The 24,088-nt window shown below is 42.4% G+C and overlaps 1 protein-coding gene across 1 annotated transcript in view; it reads left to right on the top strand.

Annotated features, from left to right (window-relative positions):
* The first annotated feature begins 207 nt into the window (after positions 1-207).
* IL6ST (interleukin 6 cytokine family signal transducer) overlaps positions 208-24,088 on the top strand; it is a 36,392-nt gene continuing 12,511 nt past the window's right edge. The window contains exons 1-10 of the mRNA XM_028748064.2: positions 208-372; positions 3,656-3,736; positions 7,126-7,437; positions 9,163-9,295; positions 10,915-11,069; positions 14,018-14,169; positions 17,338-17,494; positions 20,643-20,725; positions 21,590-21,809; positions 23,742-23,918. Coding sequence (XP_028603897.2) covers positions 3,670-3,736; positions 7,126-7,437; positions 9,163-9,295; positions 10,915-11,069; positions 14,018-14,169; positions 17,338-17,494; positions 20,643-20,725; positions 21,590-21,809; positions 23,742-23,918 — 1,456 coding nt within the window. The 5' untranslated portion in view covers positions 208-372; positions 3,656-3,669. The remainder of the gene's footprint in view (positions 373-3,655; positions 3,737-7,125; positions 7,438-9,162; positions 9,296-10,914; positions 11,070-14,017; positions 14,170-17,337; positions 17,495-20,642; positions 20,726-21,589; positions 21,810-23,741; positions 23,919-24,088) is intronic.

Consider the following 24,088-nt stretch of genomic DNA (forward strand, 5'->3'; position numbering starts at 1 on the left):
GGCGCTGTCGAGCGCTTGCGGCTCGCCACGCTCAATCGCAGCGCCCCCCGCCCACCTCCCCCTTTCCCGGCCTCTCTTCCCCTCCCTTCCCCCGCCCCTGCTGGGACCAGGAGCCCGGAATCCTGGCAGCCCAGAGGCCCGTTACGGGAAGCACCACCTCTGCCGTCTGCCCCGCCCATGGCCGTGACGTCACCGCCCTGCTCACCAATGGCGGCTCGAGCGAGGCGCTCGAGCTAGCGGAGTGAAGCCGTCAGTCAAGGCGAGCGGCGCACCGCAGTTCATAAGGTGTGCGCGGCGGCGGCGGCGGCTCGTGAGGCGTCTGGCGGGGACGGCGATGGTCCGAGGCCTGTGGGAGTAGCGCGCCAGGAGGAGGTGAGTGAGGGGTGGGTTTACCGGCCCGCGTTGGCCTTCGGCCGAGGGGAGCAGCCTGTTGGCCAGGCCGAAAAGGGAAACTTGGCAGCTGCCCTCAGGGGGGCGGGGGGAGCCGCTCTCCGCTTCCCCCCGCGGACAGGCCTTGTCCTCCGAAGGCTGTGAGGGAACGAAGCCCGTTCTCGAGCAGCCCGCCTCGGTCGGGCTCTGGCCTCGGAGGCGGCCCCTGAATCGGCTCTCTCCACAGCGGAGCCCTTTTAATGTGCGCGGCTGAGGCGCGTCCCGCTTTTCGGGCGCCTGGCTGGAAAGGCGCCTCGCGTTGCGCCTCAGACCGTCAAGCGCTGGGTCGGCCTGGTTTGCGACGCCGCCCCCTGGTAACATTTCTCTTAGAAACCACCCTCCTCCAGTCGCGGCCGAGGGTGGCAGCAGAATTCCCTCTGCCCTCTTCTTGCTGCGCGTTCTTACGTGCGCAAAGAGGGGTCGGGTCGGGGGGGGGAGGGGCGACTGCTCCGTACTCCGGTCTGCCTTGAGTTCTCAACCGAATGGGGCAAGTGGTCGTTCTTCCTCGACTAAACATTCAAACTAATATCTATGGAAATATCTATTGAAAGGCTACCCTGTCGCGAGCGGTTTGGAGAACCTGAGTTAATTTCTCACGGTTATTTCTTCCCCTCTTTTACACGATAAAGCTCAGCGGTCGTAGCAGCTAAGGGTGTATACAACCTTATCTTCTGGGTCGCCTCTCTTTCCTCTACTGTTGCAATCTGGCCGTCCCTGATCTTTTCACGCCTGCTATAACTTTTTTTCCCCTTTTCCAAATTCTTATCTGTGGGGCGTTTTTTCAGGTAAGCCCCACCCCACATAATCGATCACATGATGCAGTGCACACACCCCATCTGGGAATGCGCATCAACTTTGTGGGGGCCCAGCCCCTTGAAATATGTTACTGTGGGGGCCAAAACCCCTTGGGCCCCTAGGAGTTGGCTCCTATGGTGGGCACCCATTGCCATTCTAAGAGAAAGAAGTGGTCGTTCATGTTGAGTTCCAGCACCTCTTTTTCTAGAAAAATAGCACTGCCGATGAGTCAAATGAGGGTTGTGCCAGTGGCATTCGATCAGTGGACTAGGGGTACTAGGCTAGTCCCCTAAATGTCCTCCTGGTGCCTCCTCCCCAAAGCCCAGAAAGCTGCTGCCCTGCTTAGGGAGGGAGGCACAATGCTCACCTGCAGTTGCAACTTCGGAGGGCCTCAATCACCCTCACAAGCTGGTTCCTCTGGCCCTAACTGATTACCTATGAAAAAATCACTGCATGCCACTGGATTGTATGTTCCCTGGCCAGGAGCTGAATCATACCCCTGCAGTCTAGGTCTCATTGTGTTGGTGGTAAACCTGTTCCTAAACTGGGGGCTACCTTTGTGGTGCCCTTTAGACACTACTGGGCTACAACTCCCATCAGCCTTGGCAGCATAGCCAATGGATTGGGATGATGGGAGTTTGTAATCCAGCAGTATCTTCCTTTCACTCCCTTTCTTTGACTTGTACAGTTTTAGACCAAACTGCTTTGGAGGAGGATGCTGTCTTTTTGTTATGTGCAGTTGATGGCATGCTATATAAACAATAGTGATAATGTGCAGTGTTCTAACACATTCTTGATATTGAATAGTACTGGGGTCAAGCTAGAAGTACATGGTGGCATAGAGATTGGCTGTCATTCATCCTAGTTGATATCTCTTTTGAAAGGCAGACTGGTGCATCTCAATATTGTCTCTACTGTATTTCTGAGCTTGCCATTTGTGTACTTCCTCTCCCCACCCTCCCAAGGATGCTAGGATCATCAGTATGCCTGATTAGGGGATTTCCACAGGGTTACTTGACTACAGTAGTGTATGGCATATAAAGGAAATGATACTATTTTTATTTGTATGATAAATTTGAGTAGAGTGCTGAGAATTAGTATAGGAGAGTGGTGAGAATTTTCTCGGCATGTGGTTCTTTTACCTGAGTTGATGGTTTGCCTTTGACAAGATGGGAAACATAAGCAGTAGCCAGTAAAATTTTCTTAAGGTGCTTCTTGGTTTCCTATCAAAGGCAAAAAGGACAAGATCAAAGTAGGCTTTCCATCCCCCCCCCCAAACTTCCTGTGGATTCTGATTATCTTCTGTTGTGCATTAACAATCTACTATTTTAGCTAAAATTGTATTGGTACTTTGCAACCAAAATTTATTATAATATAGATTTTGGTTCTAAATACTGTATTAATGTAATGTGCAGCCTGATCATTGCAGTTAGGCATGTCTAATCCCATTGAAGTAAGAAGGGCTAAGAATGCTATTATACTAATCCAAACACACTAAATCAGATATATATACCTTTTAGAAAATGTGCATCATTGGCCAAGGAAAGTTCTAGCCACAAGACAAAAAATGGACTTTATCAGTATATTTAACCATGATCACTAAGTAAACCACAACTGTCAATTTTATAGTTTTATAAAATCAATATTGTGATAATAATTAACAAGCAAACTAGGCATAAATTATATATAAAATGGAGTGTGTGTTAGTTTATACTTTTCCCTCACTTTATTGCATTGTGATAATGGTTGAGAAGTGAGCTCAGTAGCCACACTCAGGCGCATATTGTATCTGGTCGTTGACCACTTGTGACCAGGTGAAGATGCCTGGGCGCCAGGATGGCACCTGACATCTCCACCATCTGAAGGTTCATGCCTGGGGATCATTGGATCTGAACTGTTTTCACACACTAATACCACATCCTGTAGAATTCTGTCAGGTTTATTTATCTTTACAATTGAAATGAATTTCAGAAAGCAAAATGCTTTTTCTGTGCAGCCTGAGCAGGAGCAGGTGCCATTAAGAAAAAGAGGTAGGAATAGGAATATATGTGGACTGTCCCTGGATTGAGTACTTTTCTTCTTTAAGTTTTCAGAGTTCTTAAGCTAGCTCAAGGTGGTCATCCGAACTAGCCAGATGTTTAATTGATATTCAATCAATCATTTGGGGGGGGGGAGACTTTAGAGCCATCTTGCCCCAAAATGGCAACTAGACAAGTGGGGAGTTGCCTGTATTCCTGTTCTCACTCTTGGCTGTTTCCCTGAGTGCTATTCTTTTCTTGCTTTCCACAAAACCTTTTTGTTCATGGTTAATAAACCTGTCAGAACTGAGGAAACTACAGAACCTGCCTCCTGGGAAGTGTCTTCATAAAAAGAAAATAGTGACTGATTGAGCAGAGTAAAAATATTATATATAAAAAAATTGTTTTTACAGAGACTTGGTTCAAGATGTTTTCAAAATGGAGTTGGTTACTGCAAGCTGTGTGTACTCTCCTGAGCATTTACTCCTTTGGAGGTAAGTCTGCAGGATTAATAATAATAAATTGTTCCACTGTATTATTAAGCTCTGTCAGTTTGTTGATTTGTATACATTATAGAAAATGATTCTTGATTTTTAGTTTGAATCTATTATATGGAAGGCAACGGCAAAGAGACTACAGGCTTGTCAGATCTTTTTTTATTATTATTATTAAAACCACAAGATCTGTGAGCCAGAGCCAGGTGTAAAAGGCATACAGTTAGATTACATTCTGAGTCTTTGTATTTGTTTTCGGTAGCACAACTGAATCAAGTTCACTGAAAAATCCACTCCTGGTTAACCCAGACTTTCTTCATTTCAGGAGCCTAATGTAAGGGGGGGCAGTATTCTAGATAGATACTGTTGGCTTGTAAAGTCAAAATAGAAAAAGTTGTGAAACAAGCCAATAGTTGATGTGGTAATATGAAAGGAAGGATATTTAACTTATTATCAGGTTTTCTAGCTTGCTAAGTTCCTCTTTTTAAAAAGAAATCCTGTACAGTAGAGAAAGATTACACAAAAACCAATTAAGTTACTACATGTGGTATGTTGCGGTGGAAAGTGAGAAGATGGTTGAAATATTTCCTGCAAGATTAATATTTAAATTGCACAGACAAAATTGAATAATATGCTTTTGGAAATGAAATGTAGGTGAAATTTCAAGACAATGTTTCTCTTTACATAATATTAAACAGGCCTAAGGAAATGTAACACATATGTACTTCTACCTCTGCACATTTCTATCTTTTTTATTCACTCCTAATTCTGATGCTTGATAATGAAACTATCTTTGAAATCATGAGGTGTGGGGGAGTTCACTTAAACTAGCACAGACAAGAAATGCAAATAGTCCTTAGGAAAATGATTACAGTTGCTAGACCTAATGTCTTGGATCCTTAGATATGAGAACAGAAGTAAAGCTTGCTTTCCCTCCCCCATCCTCTGCATTACCCTGAAAAGCCTCTGGAGAGAGTTGGGGTTCCTCATGAACAATGTGGGATGGGTTTGCTATGGTAGGGGAGGATTTTCCCCCAGATTGGAAGAAAATTCCCAACTATCCCAGCAGCCTCGGGTACCCCATCCCAAATTGTTCGGGGGGAGGGAACCTTTTGGAGTAGCTTTTCAAGGTGCAGAGCTCTCACAAGATCTCACTGGAACCCAGAAGCTGCTGCTGCTGCTTGTGGGTGGGGGGGGGGGTGCCCATGGATGGGCAGGCCCAGAGGTGAATTCAAGAAACCTATCTATGAACTTCCATCCAGTCATTTATCTTGGATCCAAGCAAATGTTGTCAATTAATGTACACTAGAAAAGTAAAGGGGGAAATGTATTTTCTAGGTAACTATTGTCTTCCGTTGTCATATTGTATAATTCGATCTTTAACGTCCCTCGAAGGACAGCCAAATTTAAATAACAATTGGACACACAGCTGTGAGGCATTTGCGAGCTTTTTTGCGGAGAAGGTCCTGTTGCTCCGCCATGACCTCCCCGCCAATTTCGATACAATAAAGGAACTGGAGGCCCCTCGACTGTCCTCGGGTCCAGTATTGGACCACTTTGACCGGATATCCCCAGCCGATGTGGACAGACTCCTCCGAGCTGGAAAGCCCACCACTTGTCCTCTCGACCCGTGCCCGTCCTGGCTGATTAGAGCGTGTCCAGACGAGGTGCGGGCCCCCCTAGGGGATATCATCAATCTGTCCCTTGGCACCGGGACATTCCCAGGGGAACTGAAGGAGGCGGTGGTGCGTCCGCTCTTAAAGAAAACATCTTTAGATCCCTTAGATCTATCCAATTACCGCCCGGTCTCGAATCTTCCATTCCTGGGTAAGGTGATTGAGAGAGCGGTTGCTGAACAGCTTGGTAGGTTTCTGGATGAAACATCTGCTCTGGATCCATTCCAGTCCGGCTTCCGCGCTGGTCATGGGACCGAGACGGCTCTGGTCGCCTTAACAGATGATCTCCGCAGGCAGCTGGATCGAGGTGGGTCGGGGCTGCTGATTCTTCTAGATCTGTCAGCAGCCTTTGACATGGTCGATCATGAACTCCTGGACCACCGCCTTGCCGACGTGGGGATTCAGGGCACAGTCCTTCAATGGCTGCGCTCGTTTCTCTCTGGTCGGGGACAGAGGGTGGCGCTTGGGGGGGAATTGTCATCGCGCCACTCCTTGGTGTGTGGAGTGCCTCAGGGTGCGATTCTCTCCCCGATGCTTTTTAACATCTTTATGCGCCCCCTCGCCCAGCTTGTCCGGAGCTTCGGGCTGGGTTGCCATCAGTATGCTGATGACACCCAACTCTATCTGTTGATGGATGGCCATCCTGACTCGGCCCCAGACACACTGACCAGATGTCTGGAGGCTGTGGCTGGATGGTTACGTGGGAGCCGGTTGAAGTTAAATCCTGCGAAGACAGAGGTCCTTTGGCTGGGGCGGGACGATATGGGATCGGGGGGGCAACTCCCATCTCTTGCGGGGGTGCAATTGGTGCCAGCACCGTCCGTTAAGAGTCTGGGTGTAATCTTCGATACCTCCCTCTCTATGGAGGCGCAGATTACAGCTATAACAAAGGCGGCATTTTTTCATCTCCGCCAAGCTAAGCAGTTGGCCCCTTATCTCTCTCGCCCTGACCTAGCCACTGTGATCCATGCGACGGTCACCTCCAGACTGGATTATTGTAACTCGCTCTACGTGGGGCTGCCCTTGAGACTGACCCAGAAACTCCAGCGGGTACAGAATGCCGCAGCGAGACTCCTTACGGGGTCCTCGCTGCGAGATCACATTCACCCGGTGCTATACCACCTGCACTGGCTCCCGGTGGAGTATAGGATCAGGTTTAAGGTGCTGGTTTTAACCTTTAAAGCCCTATACGGCCTGGGACCCTCGTACCTACGGGACCGCCTCTCCTGGTATGCCCCACAGAGAAACCTACGGTCGGTAAATAAAAACATCCTTAAGGTCCCAGGCCTCAGAGAGGTTAGGCTGGCCTCAACTATAGCCAGGGCCTTCTCGGCTGTGGCTCCAATCTGGTGGAATGCTCTGTCACAAGAGACTAGGGCCCTGCGGGACCTGACATCTTTCCGCAGGGCCTGCAAGACAGAGTTGTTCCACCAGGCCTTTGGTTGGGGCGCAGCCTGACCCCCTCCTCTGGCAACCTGCACAGTATTTTGGTTGCCATCAATTTGATTTTAATTAATTTTTATAATGATATATTTTAGAATGTGTGATTATTCAACTATTTGGTTACTTGATTGTTGTTAGCCGCCCTGAGCCCAGCTTCGGCTGGGGAGGGCGGGATATAAATAAAATTTATTATTATTATTATTATTATTGTATGCTTATAGCAATAGTAGCCATGTTAGTGAACAATACCAAACAAATGATCTCTCTCAGTTTCAGATGGATATGCGCGATCATGTGGCTATATAACTCCGGAGTCTGCTGTAGTATCCCTTGAGTCCAGCTTTACAGCATACTGCATTCTTAGTGACTATTGTCTAGATTATGGCAACCTTCGTGCTGATAAAGTTATCTGGAGAATTCAAACTAAGGTTGTTCCTAAAGAACACTATAGCATAATAAATGAAACTGTTTCAAGAGTAACATTCAATGACACGTCTATATTGGCTTCTCCTCTGACTTGTAACATCTTAGTGGCAGGAAGCATTGAGCAGAACATCTATGGAATTCAAGTTGCCTTGGGCTGTAAGTATTTCTCCTTAAATTTTTCCTTGTGGGGATACACATAAAAGGAACAATCTATTGCCATACAGTGGACCCTCTAATTACATACCACTCTTTCAAGTTACGAACGTGGCAAACCCAGAAGTGTATACTTCCGGGTTTCGCCGCATGCACAGAAGCGGCACCTCTGCTTACGGACTTTTCAGGTTTCGGATGGACCCTTGGAACGAATTTAATTCATATCCGGAGGGTCCACTGTATAGTCATTCTCCTGCTCCTTATAACACTCTTAGAGGATGTTGGATTTTGTCGAATATATTGAAGACAACATGGAGAAATGAGAAACTTTTATTTCACATAGTTGAAAGGTACCAAGTAAAGAAGAAAAAAGTTACATCGTCACTTGGCAAATATGTCACCAGGCAGAAGTAAGGGCAGAAATTGCTGCCTGAATGATGTTTGTTCCACATAGTAACTACACAGTTTCTGCCCTTGTACTGTATTATGAGATTCTGAGTATGATTTTATTTTGAGAATAGTGGTGACCCACCTGGAGAACCTGTCAAAGATGTAAAACGGGATATAAGTTTTCTAAATAAAGTTTAACTATGTTACATGGGGATAGGCATTATGCTTCCATAAGAAAGGCAGTTCAGCAGGTATGCCTGTATTGTGCAGCATCAGTTTCAGCGTAGCCCCTTGACCCCTGTTCCTTCTGGCTTATTCAATCTAGCAGAGAGGGTGGTTGGGTACAGAGTGTGATTAGCACTTCATTGATTGCAGGGGTGGTGCATGCTGCCTTGGAAGAGGTAGTGGTGTGTCCTCCCTTAAATAAACCAGTCCTGGGCCGCTTAGTTATACTAGTTCCTCTACCAGTAAAAAATACCCTCTTCTTGGGTAGGTGGTAGAGAGAGTTTCAGTGCAGGATGACCACCTACTATTCTTGGATAATGCAATTTTTTTATTCCAGTCTGGGTTCAGGCCTGGTCATGGGAATGAATTGGCCTTGGTCACCCTGATGGATGAGCTTTACAAAGAGCAGGGCAAGCAGTGTGCAACCTTGTTCCTGCTTCTCGAATCTGCAGCTTTTGACACCATTGGCCATGGCATCTTCCTTGACTGGGAGCAGTCATTGGGCTTTTTTGTACACAATTTTATGGCTCCTGTTACCCCTTTAGGGTTGTCTGTCCTGAAACCATATAGGTCAGCAGTTAGTAGGACACACCACCTTAGTTGGCACCATGCCCATTCTGTTTGGAGTGTCATCTGACCCTAAGCTATTGTAGAGTAGCAGAAATCCTTCTGTGAGTAGCCTGCTTGCACAATATTGGATGCAACTTGGGGAATGAACAGGTGAAGAATATTAGATTTTGATACACAAATTCTATTTACAGCTGTATATGTTGCCTCGTATGTAAAAGTGATACTATTGCTTCAGGTGTTTTTATTTTCCTATTTTATTTGTAAGCTGTCTGGAGTCCCTCTGAGGGAAAAAGGCAGGAAATAAATACTTCCCTTCTTGTAATATTTTATGTCAACTGTGGTGTTTTGATGTACTTCCTTTTTACCTTTACCTTTGATGACCTTTTGACATGAATGCTCTGCTTTACAGTATTGGGGAAAAAACAATTAAAAATGAGTTTGTTTGTTTTTGAAAAAATTGATTAGGACCAAAATGAATTCATGTTGTTTTTGCAAGTGTACTCCTAGATTAACTTCTGTTTATTTGTGTGTGTTTAAATGCAGTTTCTCCAGACAAGCCTGAGAATTTGAGTTGCATTGTGCATCAGACAGGAAGAAAGAAATATTCTCAAACTTGTACTTGGGAGCCTGGAAGATACACATTTCTGGACACCAATTATACTTTGAAATCTCGGTGGTAGGTATATTTTTTCAGTTTTAAAGACCTGTAGTTAATTTGTTGAATACAAAACTTTGAATTCTTAATATTTGTTGTTAAGCATACAATTTTTTAAAGGGAAGTCACTTGTTCAAAATATTTAAACATTGCTTCTCACTGTGTCTAAGCAGCACAGTGGTCCTGCTAGTTTAAAAGAGCTGAAAGCCAAAATAGGCAGTGGATGAGAAAAAGGGGACTAAAACTACTGAATAGCTGAATCTTGAGGGACTATAACTTTGGTTACTGATATGGTTTGCAACCAGGGTGGATAAATAATCAGATTTTTTTTTAGTTAAATCGGATATTTTTTTTAATAAAATGCTTTTGGACGAAACCTCTTTCTAAAGATAGTTTTCTATTTAAGTTACATTATTGTCCAAAAGCTATCCATCAGGAAATAAGGATTTGTTTTTAATTATGTAGCATGAGGTTTTATATGCAGTGTTTAAATTTTTTGGTAAATGAATTCCACTAATCCATTCACATTGTCCTGCTCTTTCAGAGGTTTCTGTAAGATTATTTGGGGCTTTTTTTTCTAACAAGAAGATATTATCACGGATGCTTGTTTTTGCTGTTCTAAAAAGTTTGAATTTGTGTCTGCAGAGATAACATGCCTTTTCTTCACAGGAAAAATGTTATAAAATAAACATGCAGAGTTGAGGAAAAAACCCTTAATCCCATTGTTCCTTTGCAAATTTATATACACCCTTAAATGCTAAGTTCCAAGAGGTTCAATGAATAGATTGTTTGGAGTGGAATAGATCTGCACAAGTACCTAAGTGTGAAGCAGTAAAAATGAAAGCGCAACCTTGTGAGCAGAATACTCACAATATATGCATATTCATAATAATCATAATTATCTGTCTATGTATTTCTAATAGTATAACCAAATCGGTAATTTTTTATATAACTGTAAAAACTACTCTGAAAATTTATTATTCCAAAAATGAAACCTTCATCTGGTTGTGAATATTAAGATTATACCAGCAAAAATGACTCCTTCTCTAAAAAAATTATTTAAATCAGTAGTGATTTAAATTGATTTGATTTAAATCAAATCCATGCTGTTTGCAGCAATATATTTTTTTTAAAGAGCAGAATATTTTGTAAGAGGAAAAGAGAGAACAATAGTTTGCTTTAAATCCCCCCACAACAGAAAACAACATAATGTTTAGAGATATCTACCAGATATGATGCATACAAGTCAACCTACTTATGACTGGTTAGATGGTGTACCAGTTAATAATAAATAAATAAATAAATAAATATGAACAGCCACTTCCTATTTTACTTAAAAGTATTTTGATTAAAGCAAATTGCTTTTGGATTAAAGCAAATTGCTTTTGGGGGGGGAAATCTGATTTGGTGTCCTTTTATCAAAGCCCCACCTTTAAATAAATAAATTTCTTTGTGATATTGTGGAGCAAATGCTACAGTCCAAAGCTCATTTACTACAGAGTAAGTTTCATTGAATTCTGCTAGACTCACCTCTGTTTAAATCTGTCAAGGATATGTACATATAGTTGTGGTTTTTGAAGTATTGGGACCAATATAAATTTTAGTGTATTAAATCCTGCTTCTTTTTCTCCAACGTCTAGGCCAAACGAAGAGTTTCCTGACTGCCTGGGTGCCAATAATTCTTGTACCAGTACTGTGGTTGTATTTTTTGTCAACTTGGAAGTGTGGGTAGAAGCAAAGAATGCTCTTGGGGTAGTTGAATCTGACCGCATTGTGTTTGATCCTATAAAACTTGGTAAATATATCAGTAGAGCTACTCCTATGAATGATTTCATATCGTCATATCTTCTAAGGAAGATAATGTTTCTTTATATGGTGAAAGAAGGAATAGGGTGGAAGAACAAGACCACCACCTCATTGTCATACTTCTAGTTAAAAGTCACACTGGGGAGAGTCTAAAAAATGATGGTAAACCAATGTGCCTGAAGCTGGAAGGCAGTGGCTTAGGAAAAATATCTAAAAATTTTAAAAGGACAGTAGCTGGCAGAGAAAACTGATGAGACCTGAGAGACTTTAAGCAGGGACTGACCAACCAAAGATTCTGGGTTCATCAAGCAGCCTGCTCCCCTTCCATAATGGGATTGCTAACTCCAGGCATCAAAAGACGCAGCTTCTAACAGTTGGATTTCTGTAGCCAAAATAGATACACTAGCCTTTCTGGAGGTGGCTCCTCTTAATAATTTTAGTTGCTTCTCCTCTACTTCTCTGATAATGGTTGAGACTCATAGAATGGACCCGAATAAACCAAACAATTGGTTTAATTTACTGGTTTTAGCACAAAGCAAGTATCACTTGCACTCAGGTCAATCCTATCTACGGTTTGATTTTATTCAACATAGTTCCTACACAGAGTTTGGGTGGACTGAACCCAAAAAAAGGTACTCAAATGCAGTTTTTTAAATAGAGTTATTAATAAAATTGACCATATGGATTATGTATTTCCCGTGTTAAACTAACTCAACTGGCATGATCCAAAGTGTTTTTTTAACATTTTAAAGAGATCTCGCCTGATTTCATAATGGCATCCAGTGATTAGCACATGTCAAATTTCAAAAGAGAATGCTAAATAACTAATCAGTGGTTACAACAAGCACCTTTGAATTCACTTTCAGCACCAGTTAGCTGTTTTGCGCAAGGAGCCTGCCTTCAAAGGGATTTGCTATAACTGATCAACAATTACAGGAATCTCTGTTGAAGTCTGTTTGGGGACCTGGCCCCCTCTCCTGTATGAACCTCTCCAGTAGTTAGGATATTCAGAGCTCCTTACCTTGTTGCCCCTACGTTCAGAGGTTAGGCAGGTGGCAAATGTGGAATAGGACCTTTTTTGTGGCTATAGAAAACTCACATTCAGGATACAGTCACTTTCGAGTTTTAGGCACCAACTGAAACATTTCCATTTTTCTGAGATTTTATAATTAGGTTGGTGCTTTCATTGCCACTTCTGAGTGTTACCCTCCAATTTTTGTTTTATTTTGCTGTTCACTTTTTTATCAGGTGTTTTATTTTATTGCCTTATATTTACTAGGTACATTTTTATACATTTTGCAGAGAGCTTCCATGACATCAAATGCCAACAGTATTGCATCTTTTGAAAGTTTTCCCTCAACATATAGCACACCATGAATTTCCAGTTAACTTTCCATAAACTTTCCCATTGTTTCATACCAATATTATACCCAAAATCCTGGGCCCATTTAATCTTGGCGGCTTTAACCTCCTCCTCTTTGACATCCCAGTCAAGGAGGAATCGGTATGTCTTGGAAAGAATTTTTGTTTTGGAATTGATCAAATCTGTTTCCAGTCTGGGTGCCTCTGTCGAAAACCCCTTTTTTTATCCATTTTAGATGTCTCAAATAGTTGATAGTATTGAAACCAATCTGCTATTTGCTCTCTTACTTCTTCAAAACTTTTTAGCTTTAATTTGTTTGTTTCTTCCTTTAGTAAAGTTTTGTAAGTTGGCGAGTTCCCTTCCGTATTTTTCCTTTTTACCGTGGTTGCCTAAACTGGTGAAATCTACCAGTCTTAGGCTCTAAAAGATCTTTATATTTCTCCCAAACTGTGTACGGGGATTTTCTAACAATATGATTCAAAAAGTTTTTATGTATTTTTACTTTCCCATATCCCAGGTACCCGTGCCACCTGTACCTGTTATCGTAACCCTCTAAGACTAGGAGGTTGGGATCTTAAAGTGTGCACCATTCATTTAGCCAGGTGAAACAGGCTGCCTCATAATATAATTTTAGGTCAGACAGGGCAAAGCCTTGAATTTGATGTTTAATTCTAGGTCTTTTTCCCTGCCATAAAAATTTTGAGAGTTATTTTTGCCAGGTTTTGAGGCAGCCTGTTCCACCCAGAATCAGAATTGTCTGGAATAGAAAGAATAATTTGGGAAGCATGGTCATTTTGATGATAGAGATCTTTCCTAAAAATGAAAGGTTTAGCCGACTCCAAATCTCGGGGTTCCTTTTAATCTCTTTTCAGGTTTTCATATAGTTATTCTGAAATAAATTGATGTTTTTTGAAGAGATCCAGATACCTAAGTATTTTGCTTTATTGCAGATCTTTAAGCCAGATGTTTTTTCCAGGTCTTCCTTTCCTTAAGTTGTTACATTTTTAAGCAGCAATTTTGTTTTGGAGAGGTTTAGTTTGAAGCCCACCACTTATCTGAAAGTTTGTGCTCCTGTTATAAAGGCGCAAACGTTGTGCTGTGTACCTGAATATTAGACTTCAAATTAATTGTAACCTATATATAAAAAGGGACACGGGTGGTGCTGTGGGTAAAACCTCAGTGCCTAGGACTTGCTGATCTTATGGTCGGCGGTTCGAATCCCCGCGGTGGGGTGAGCTTCCATCATTCGGTCCCAGCTCCTGCCCACCTAGCTGTTCGAAAGCACGTCAAAGTGCAAGGAGATAAATAGGTACTGCTTTATAGCGGGAAGGTAAACGGCGTTTCCGTGTGCTGCGCTGGTGCTGGCTCGCCAGCTGCAGCTTAGTCACGCTGGTCACGTGACCCGGAAGTGTCTTTGGACGGCGCCGGCTCACGGCCTCTTGAGCGAGATGAGCGTGCAACCCTAGAGTCGGACACGACTGGCCCGTACGGGCAGGGGTACCTTTACCTTTACCTTATATATTAAAAACAATGAAATGGCCTGTGGCTAATTGAGTGCACCTTTTTCCCCCTAGTAAAACCGCTGCCGCCATCCAATCTGTCCCTCAACTCAGGAGAATTTCCCAGAGTCCTAAAGCTATCCTGGGAAAACCAATTTCATGAAGCACCACTGGAGCTGAGATTTCAAATTCGATACAAGATCATTGACAGTATAAACTGGATCCAGGTAACCCCACACCCATTATTTGTCAATTATTTTTTGTGGCATTTTCTTTTATATAGTTGGTGTGTTTGCATCCAAAGAGCTGTGACAGTTGCATTTTATCTACTAGAATGGTATTTGTTTAAATGAGAGAAAATATAGATTTCAGTTAAGTGTTCAGTGGAAACATTTATAAATTAAATATGAAAAGAAATATAAAAAATCCTTGTTGGGAAAAGTGAAATAGAAATTTAAGAATAGGTCAGAAGGAAAATAAACTGTTGAGGAAGCTTGTCGATTCTACTTCACAGTAGTTTCTAAGGGATTGACAGGCTGCTGGCAGGATAGGAAAATAAGTTTGACTTGATAATTGTCGAAACTAAATAAAAAAATCCTTCCAGTAGCACCTTAGAGACCAGCTAAGTTAGTTATTGGTATGAGCTTTCATGTGCATGCACACTTCTTCAGATCCCACATAAGCATTATATAAGCTTGTATATAAGCTTTATATTGATAGCAAATGTCTATCCCTATTGGGGATAGGTGTTGCATCTTTCAGAGGGAGTAATTCTGACTTTTTCCAGTAGTAGTACTGTGAGATTTGCAAATCGCTTCCAAGGCAAAATCACTTGGATTTCTGCTGAACCTAATGCTTCAGTTGGTTCAAGTCCATTAGTGGTCCCTAGAACATAATCAAATCACACCTTGTGGGATCAGTTTCAAAGGTTGCAGTCTGAATATGTGGGCAGGACACTTGTGCCAGTGAGGCTGACAATGTGCTCTCCTGATCCCTACCCATCATGGCTGATAAAATCAGGACAGGATTTACTGAATGGGTCAAGAATGTGGTTAATGCCTCATTACAGGAGAGAGTTATGTCCATCACTCTGAAGGTTATCCCCCCTGAGGTCCTCCAAGGTTTTAGAAAACTACCATCCAGTGTCTTAATATTCCCTGCACATATGCCCGGAGGAAGCAGACTACATAGATCTATTCCAATCTGGTTTCAGGTCCAGTTTTAACACTGAAACAGCTTAAAACATCCTTTATTAAAATATGCCATCCTCTTGGCTGCCCTTGACCTCTCAGAGGCTTTTGACACTATTGGCTATGGTGTTCTTCTGGTGCAACTCAAGGAGGTGGGAGTTGAAGGTACTGCATTACAGTACAGTGGTTCTGTTCCTACCTGCAGGGTCACAGCCAGAAAGTAGTTCTAGGAGGCTGTTCCTCGGCCCTGTGGCTTTTGATTTGTGCAGTCAGGCAAGGGTCCATTCTGTCTTATGCCAGTCAACATTCTGTATGAAACTGTTGGGGACTGTCCTTTGAGGATTTGGCACAGTACCATCGCTATGCCAGCAATAAACAGCTCCATTCTATCTGAATCCGGAGAGGCTGTGAAAGTGCTGGACCAGTGTCTTGAAGCAATGATATAGCGAAATTCCTAAAACCGCTGAAAGGGAAACTTAAAAAAAAACAGCAAGAGCTCTTGCTGCAAATTCCTTCTCATAAGAATGGTGTGGTAGAAAAAGGAGTAAGTGCCACAGCAAATATAATGTGAAGCAGTATGGATCTAGCTCCAAGGGATACTTAATCTACTTGGGTCTTTTATGATGAAGGGAGAAGGTTCCATCTGCTTAAGAACCCTGTCTCTACCTCCTGCTCCACATGAATTGCAGTACACATTAATTTGTGTGCTTTCACATGTTAAGACTATATGCTTGGGATATTTTTTAAGACAGTGGAGGCTAAATTTCAGAATCCTGGTTTCAGACAAGGAGTGTGAACTCCTTGGAAAACTAGGCAGCTGCTTGAAACTAGTACTGGGCCAAAGTAGTGCCCAGCCAAATTTCATAGGTTTGAAGGATTGAGGGCAGAGTGAAATCTCTGCAAAGACTCCATTACTTATCACTAGGTGGCAGACTTCGAAAAGTATAAGAGCTTTCTTTAACAACAACAAATCCAGGTCACCATTCTAGCCATTTTCTTGTATAGGGAAGACCCCTGGGAACACTGCTACATCTTTACAATGCCTTTAATTTATTGTTTAAAAAACAATAGAGAAGGGGAGAGAACCCTTTGCTGCATTGTAATGTACAATTACATTACAGCTCTTGCTGTTTTTTTTTAAGTTTCCCTTTCAGCGGTTTTAGGAATTTAGCTATATCATTGCTTCAAGACACTGGTCCAGCACTTTCACAGCCTCTCCGGATTCAGGACGTGGGTGGCGCTGTGGGTAAAACCTCAGCGTCTAGGACTTGCCGATCGTATGGTCAGCGGTTCGAATCCCCGCGGCGGGGTGAGCTCCCGTCGTTCGGTCCCAGCTGCTGCCCACCAGCAGTTCGAAAGCACTCTTAAGTGCAAGTAGATAAATAGGTACCGCTTTATAGCGGGAAGGTAAATGATGTTTCCATGTGCTGCGCTGGTGCTGGCTCGCCAGAGCAGCTTCGTCACGCTGGCCACGTGACCCAGAAGTGTCTCCGGACAGCGCTGGCCCCCGGCCTCTTAAGTGAGATGGGCGCGCAACCCCAGAGTCGGTCACGACTGGCCCGTACGGGCAGGGGTACCTTTACCTTTACCTTTAATGTACAATAGAGCTTTCTGAAATTAACCTTATCAGACCCCCTCAAAATACCCATATCATTTCTGTTACAATTGTAATTTCCTCTTGCCTGTGGCATGTGATCGAAATAGAACCCAACTCAGTTAGCCTCCTATCAACCTATGGAAATAGGACAATTGATAGCTTAGCTTTCGTAGGTGGCGAGAGTTTAACTGGATACAATACCTGACCTGAAACACACACACACACACACACACACACACACACACATGTATACTGATGCTTGTTATCAACATACTTCAGGATTGCAAAAAGAATGATGCAACGTAAGAATTATTATAAAGTATAGTTACTTTCTCTTTCTTGATAAGACGTTTAGCTTCATAAGCTTTCTCAGTTTTTTAAGCAGGCAAAAAATACTAAATGGAGGGTGGAGAGAATAGTGACTAAACAATAGTGTAATTTGAATTTAAGTTCTTTATCACAATTTCATGTTTTCTGCTAATGAGGGTCATTCAAACAAAACATCTAAATTTGCCATGCTGATTTTGAGAGAGAGCTAGAAAATTCAGTATAGTGAATGTTGTTTATTCACTAGTAGCACTTCTTAAAGCCCAGTTTCATTTTGACAGGTTCCTCTTGAAGACACAGCAACACACAGAGATTCCTTCTTCATTCAAGACCTCAGACCAAACACAAAATATGTGTTTCAGCTGCGTTGTGTAACTAGTTGGGGAGAGCACTGGAGTGACTGGAGTAAAGAAGTAGTTGGGTTCACAGCTGAAGATAGTAAGTAAGATTCCAAACTTCTCCAGTTTGCTCCGAATTGTCAAAATGTGTTTCTGATTAAAAGGTTTCTACACAATAAATATGTATACATATGTGTAATAACTATGATACAATATAATGCAATTTGCCATTTAAATCATGAGTAGCAAACAGTAGTTATTAATATTTGCGAATTTACTCTGGTGTACGTTCATCTCTTATTAACTTCCAAGTAATGGTTCAGCATTATCTTGTACTTTATTTCACAATAGATGATGATAAAGCTCAATTTCTCAACAAATTAACAAGTTTTCTTCCTTCTCTTACCTTGACCAAATTTGTCAATTTTACCATTTGAACTGTAAATCATCCCTGTATCTCAGAGGGTTGTCCCCCCCCCCCCCCATTATAGCTGATTACCATATGGCCAGCTGCTAATAAGTACAGTAGGCCTATAACTTACAAGCATTTACCTTGTGTACATTCAGCTTTACATGCTTGACAAAATAATAATATAATAATTAAAAAGGGGAACCCGGGATATTCCCAGGGGAACTGAAGGAAGCAGTGGTGCGCCCGCTCTTAAAGAAAACATTAGATCCCTTAGATCTATCCAATTACCGCCGGGTTTGGAATCTTCCATTCCTGGGTAAGGTGATTGAGAGAGCGGTTGCTGAACAGCTTGGCAGGTTTCTGGATGAAACATTAGCTCTGGATCCATTCCAGTCCGGCTTCCGCGCTGGTCATGGGACCGAGACGGCTCTGGTTGCCCTAACAGATGATCTCCGCAGGCAGCTGGATCAAGGCGGGTCTGGGCTGCTGATTCTTCTAGACCTGTCAGCAGCCTTCGACATGGCCGATCACGAACTCCTGGACCACTGCCTTGCCGACGTGGGGATCCAGGGCACAGTCCTTCAATGTCTGCGCTCGTTTCTCTCTGGTCGGGGACAGAGGGTGGCGCTTGGGGGGGAATTGTCATCGCGCCACTCCTTGGTGTGTGGAGTGCCTCAGGGTGCGATACTCTCCCCGATGCTTTTTAACATCTTTATGCGCCCCCTCGCCCAGCTTGTCCGGAGTTTTGGGCTAGGTTGCCATCAGTATGCCGATGACACCCAACTCTATCTGCTGATGGATGGGCATCCTGACTCGGCCCCAGACACACTGACCAGATGTCTGGAAGCTGTGGCTGGATGGTTACGTGGGAGCCGGTTGAAGTTAAATCCTTCGAAGACAGAGGTCCTCTGGCTGGGACGGGACGATATGGGATTGAGGGGGCAACTCCCATCTCTTGCGGGGGTGCAATTAGTGTCAGCACCGTCCGTTAAGAGTTTGGGTGTAATCTTCGATACCTCCCTCTCTATGGAGGCGCAGATTACAGCTATAACAAAGGCGGCATTTTTTCATCTCCGCCAAGCTAAGCAGTTGGCTCCTTATCTCTCTCACCCTGACCTAGCCACTGTGATCCACGTGACGGTCACCTCCAGACTGGATTATTGTAACTCGCTCTACGTGGGGCTGCCCTTGAGACTGACCCAGAAACTCCAGCGGGTGCAGAATGCCGTGGTGAGACTCCTTATGGGGTCTTCGCTGCGAGATCACATTCATCCGGTACTATACCAGCTGCACTGTCTCCCGGTGGAGTACAGGATCAGGTTTAATAAGGTGCTGGTTTTAACCTTTAAAGCCCTATACGGCCTAGGACCCTCGTACTTACGGGACCGCCTCCCCATGGTATGCTCCACAGAGGAACCTACGGTCTGCAAATAAAAACATCCTGAAGGTCCCAGGCCACAGAGAGGTTAGGCTGGCCTCAACTAGAGCCAGGGCTTTCTCGGCTGCGGCTCCAGTCTGGTGGAACGCTCTGTCACAAGAGACTAGGGCCCTGCAGGACCTGACATCTTTCCGCAGGGCCTGCAAGACAGAGTTGTTCCACCAGGCCTTTGGTCAGGGCGCAGCCTGACTCCCTCCTCTGGCAACCTGCACAAAATTTTGCTTAACGGTTGCCATCAATTTGATTTTAATTAATTTTTATAATTGAAATGTTTTTAGAATGTTGGATTATTTGATTGTTGGATTATTTGATTGTTGTTAGCCGCCCTGAGCCCGGCTTCGGCTGGGGAGGGCGGGATATAAATAAAATTTATTATTATTATTATTATTATTATTATTATTATTATTATTATTATTTATTATCATTACCAGGAAAAAAGACTTTGGCAATTCCACTCACCATTGCACCCAATGTGTTGACTATATACAATTTTGGCTTTAGGCACGATTCCCAAAACGTAACCCTCACATGAGTTGAGGGCTTACTATGAACCACCAGCTCTCTTATCTTCTGACAGAATCAGATCTTTGACACAATCAAATAGAGTAACTATTGGGTTCTAATGTCCTCTATTTCACAGATTACCAACATACAAAAAAGATTTTATTTTTGGAGAAGACCAAATTGTTACCTGTCTGTATTTTAGCATTAATTCTACAACATACTTGATTTGAACCCCTATAAATGTGGTTTAAACCTTAAAGAGATTAAGAACTAACAAAAATGGTTTATAAAACAATTATTCTAAGTTGATATTGAGAGTTTGATTTGGAACATGTTTCCAGAGCTATTGACATGTTCATTGATACTTGAAACACCAACTCTTATTCTCATTTGGATTGGTAGTTAGTACAAGATAAATCAAAATCCATGAACATGCTGTATGTATTCCTAAAAAACTTATTCTAGAAATAATAAAAAAATTATAATGACTTTCTGTACCCGCTTTCTTAACTTCCCCACTCCCTTACTATATTCCTAACTGGTGGTGAGTAAAAAGTTTGGGCCTTTTAGCCCTCCTGGGTCTGTCTTTCCTTCAGATCACACAACTGTGATCCTTACTTCAGAAAAGCTGTAGGAGCCTCCCAGCCCCTTTTCCTAGGTGCTTGTCCCAAATCATGGAGGTGATATCAGCAGACACATGCCCGGCTGTATGTCACAGCCAACCATTGGATGACTAGACGGCTGCTATTCTTCATGCTCCATCTACTGCAGCAAAGCACTTGTGAATATATATATAGGCTTGAATCTTTTTCAGTACCCTACATATATATTAAAGAAAAATGAATAGTGGGCTAAATAAACATGATTCTTAAAAGAGATGTTTGTCTTTATCAGAACCAACTAAAGGACCAGATCTGTGGAGGAAGATTAGTCCTGTTCACTCACCAGAAAACTGGACTCTGGTGCTGATCTGGAAGGTAAATAGTACCAAATTTACTACACTCTGAATGTCTGATTTCCTGATGTTCTCACTAATATCTGTCATCTGCACTCAAACATAATTCCTGTTATATGTAAACTCATGAGACCATAACACATACTACTGTAAACACTTTCTTCTAGGTGGTAGCTTCTTTCACAACATATTGCACTCAGGATATATTGAAGTGTAAGATATGCACACGTGTAGCTTATAAAGTAAAAGACTTGTGTATGTCACATTTGCTACTTGTCCGTTTTTAAAATAAACAGGGATGAAGATCTTATGCTTTCTTAGTCCTTGCTTCTGCAAACTGCAAGTTGTACAGGTATATATGTGCCCTTCTCTGTAAACATGGCACACATGGATGTAGTTTCTGGATAACGGTTCTGTGAAATACTGCTTGAGAATTGTCCATGTTTAGCTTATGAGGCAAAATAATTTTGAGTGGAGTAATTTATTCTCTTTGAACAAAGCTTTAACACGTAAGCCTGATCTCAGCAAGTTACAAGATAGTGTGTTCCTGTCATAATGGATGAGAAGCATGAAATTATGTTAGTTGGAGCATTGTGCCCAAGGCCAGATGGTAAATATCATGGCTGAGTAGGACTTTGGAAAAGGTATCATGCATAGCTCTGTAGTAGACACGCTTTGCATAAAAAAGGATCCTTGTACAATATTGGTTAGGATCTTGGTTAGCAAGTCCAAGAAAGGCTCTGCCTTAGACATTGGTCAGCTGCAGCTCATCAGAATAGATGGTTCTGGCCTAAGTGACCCCTAAAGGTCTTAACTCTCATTAGCTAATCTCAGATGTTCACATATAAACTGTCAAATAAAACAGATCTTTTTCTATTTTGGACAGGAGTTAAATCCTTCTGAAGCTAATGGAATAATTTTGAAATACGATGTATCTATCTTCGGAAAGCCACCACTTCATTTTCAACAGCAATTCTCCAGTCTGAACACCACACAGCTGACTCTAAATGTAGAAAATGGGACATATGAAGTGAGAATTAAAGCATCGAACAGTGTGGGTGAATCTCCTGCATCAGTTTTGCTGATCCCAGCAACTAACTCAAGAGGTAAGTTTTCCTACATGGCATTGAGTATATATTCCACTTTTTTGCCTACTTCACACATCCCATTAGAAGAGTTGCATGTAAGATTAAACTAAATGGTCAACCACAACACTTAAGTGAATGCTACAGAAAAGTTTGTGCTGCACTCCTTCCTTGCTCCTGCTGCATGGTGAACAAAAAAACTTTGGCTTTTCATGTCATCTGAGCCCAGGTCCTTGGTTTGTATCTTGCTATACAAACTAGGAGCAGCAGCCAAGGTTTGTGCTTGCTGCTTGTCGTTTGTTAGGGGAGAAACAAACTTCAAGCCTGAGTTTGGAAGACACAACAAAGCCAGAGAAGTAGAGCAAGAACTTTTTAGCCACATGTTGCACATTCACACTAAATCATAGTTCGTTTCTAACTGTGGTTTAATGTGATGTGTAAACTGGATCCCCACAAGAGGAGGAAATATTTCAAACTTACTGAAGGATATCAGCCTTTCAGTTTCTGTTTGTTTTCGAATTAGCATTCCATCTGTCCAGTTCATTTTATTTTATTACATGTATAATGCACCTTTCTTCTGTCATGGAACCCAAAATGGCGTACATGGTTCCAGGCCATCTAGGTATTTGCCATACCCAGAACTGCTTAGCTTCAGCCATAAGGTGGCTTCAGATAATGCTGCTGCTTCCTCATCAGATCTCTTTTCTTTTAACTTAAGATCCAGGAGCTTTACAGGATAGCTTCTAAATGTTTCTGACTTATTTAAGGCAGTGTAGGCATTAGTAAATGGAAGCAAGCTTGTGAGACTTGGCATCTTCATTCTAACTTAGACTATTAGCAAAGCAAGTAAAGGTAAAGGTACCTCTGCCCGTACAGGCCAGTCGTGTCCGACTCTAGGGTTGTGCGCCCATCTCACTTAAGAGGCCGGGGGCCAGCGCTGTCCAGAGACACTTCCGGGTCACATGGCCAGCGTGACAAAGCTGCATCTGGCGAGCCAGCGCAGCTCACGGAAACGCTGTTTACCTTCCCGCCAGTAAGCGGTCCCTATTTATCTACTTGCACCCGGGGGTGCTTTCGAACTGCTAGGTTGGCAGGCGCTGGGTCCGAGCAACGGGAGCACACCCCGCTGCGGGGATTCGAACCGCCAACCTTTCGATCGGCAAGTCCTAGGCACTGAGGCTTTTACCCACAGCGCCACCCGCGTCCCTGCAAAGCAAATAGAAAATACCAATACAGATTATTTATTATGAAGTCATAACCCGCAACAAAATAAAACCAATAATCCTACAAGCATCTGTCATGGATGCTTTAGCTGAGATTCATGCATTGCAGGGGGTTGGACTAGATGACCCCTGCCATGTCTTTAAAATTTATGAATCTATGATAAGTAAAATACTATAACATACAAATACATTAAAATGGGTTGTAATACTTACAGCCTCATTCTACAGAAGTCTATAGGTAAGAGGAACAAGTGGGGATTATATATCTGGTATCTGTAAGACTTCCTCTGAAATACGTGGCACCACCTAACAACTGAAACAGGAATAAGTACATATTAAAAACATCTTTTCTTCCCTTACTATATACTGCTATATTTATATGGCAATTTCTCAGTGTGGTGGACCTGACCACTAACAGGTCATTTTTATTTTCTGCTTTCGGCCATTGCAACACAGTAGCTATCAAGGAGCAATGAAAACTTTATTAAACGTGCTTCAGAATGTAAACATTTGAATTCTCTTTGGGTGTCAAAACTTGATTGAATTGCAACTTACCTTTGATGCTGTTTGATCTGTGACCTTGGGCGTCTGCTCAGGCTTTATTAACATTTTGTTGTAGTGAAATATAATTACAACTCTCTGACAACCCCTTTTAGTTTTTTAATGTTTGAAATGTTATTCTTTTAGAAATAAAAATACTAATTTGACAGTATGTTTATGGTCATTTCAGCTCCTGTGAAAAATCTTACAGCATTTCCTAAAGATGGCAAGCTCTGGGTAGAGTGGATAGCTCCTAAAACTGATGTTAATAGATACATAATTGAATGGTATGAAGAGTGTGACAATTTGACATGTGCTAGTGAATGGCAACAGGAGTCTGGAACGAAAAATCGCACATTTTTAAGAGGTAACTCTCAATATTTATAAACTCTTGGATATTTGCAGAGTATGCAAACTTTTTTTATACCTTAAAGAAATGTGATTTTGGGGTTTTTTTAGATAAAAAGGCACTTGTAATTTGACATCTTTTTAAATATAAAAGAAATATAAATATGTCTGTAATATCTGATATTTTTA

Source organism: Podarcis muralis, chromosome 11 (assembly GCF_964188315.1).
Source record: "Podarcis muralis chromosome 11, rPodMur119.hap1.1, whole genome shotgun sequence".
Classification (NCBI taxonomy): domain Eukaryota; kingdom Metazoa; phylum Chordata; class Lepidosauria; order Squamata; family Lacertidae; genus Podarcis; species Podarcis muralis.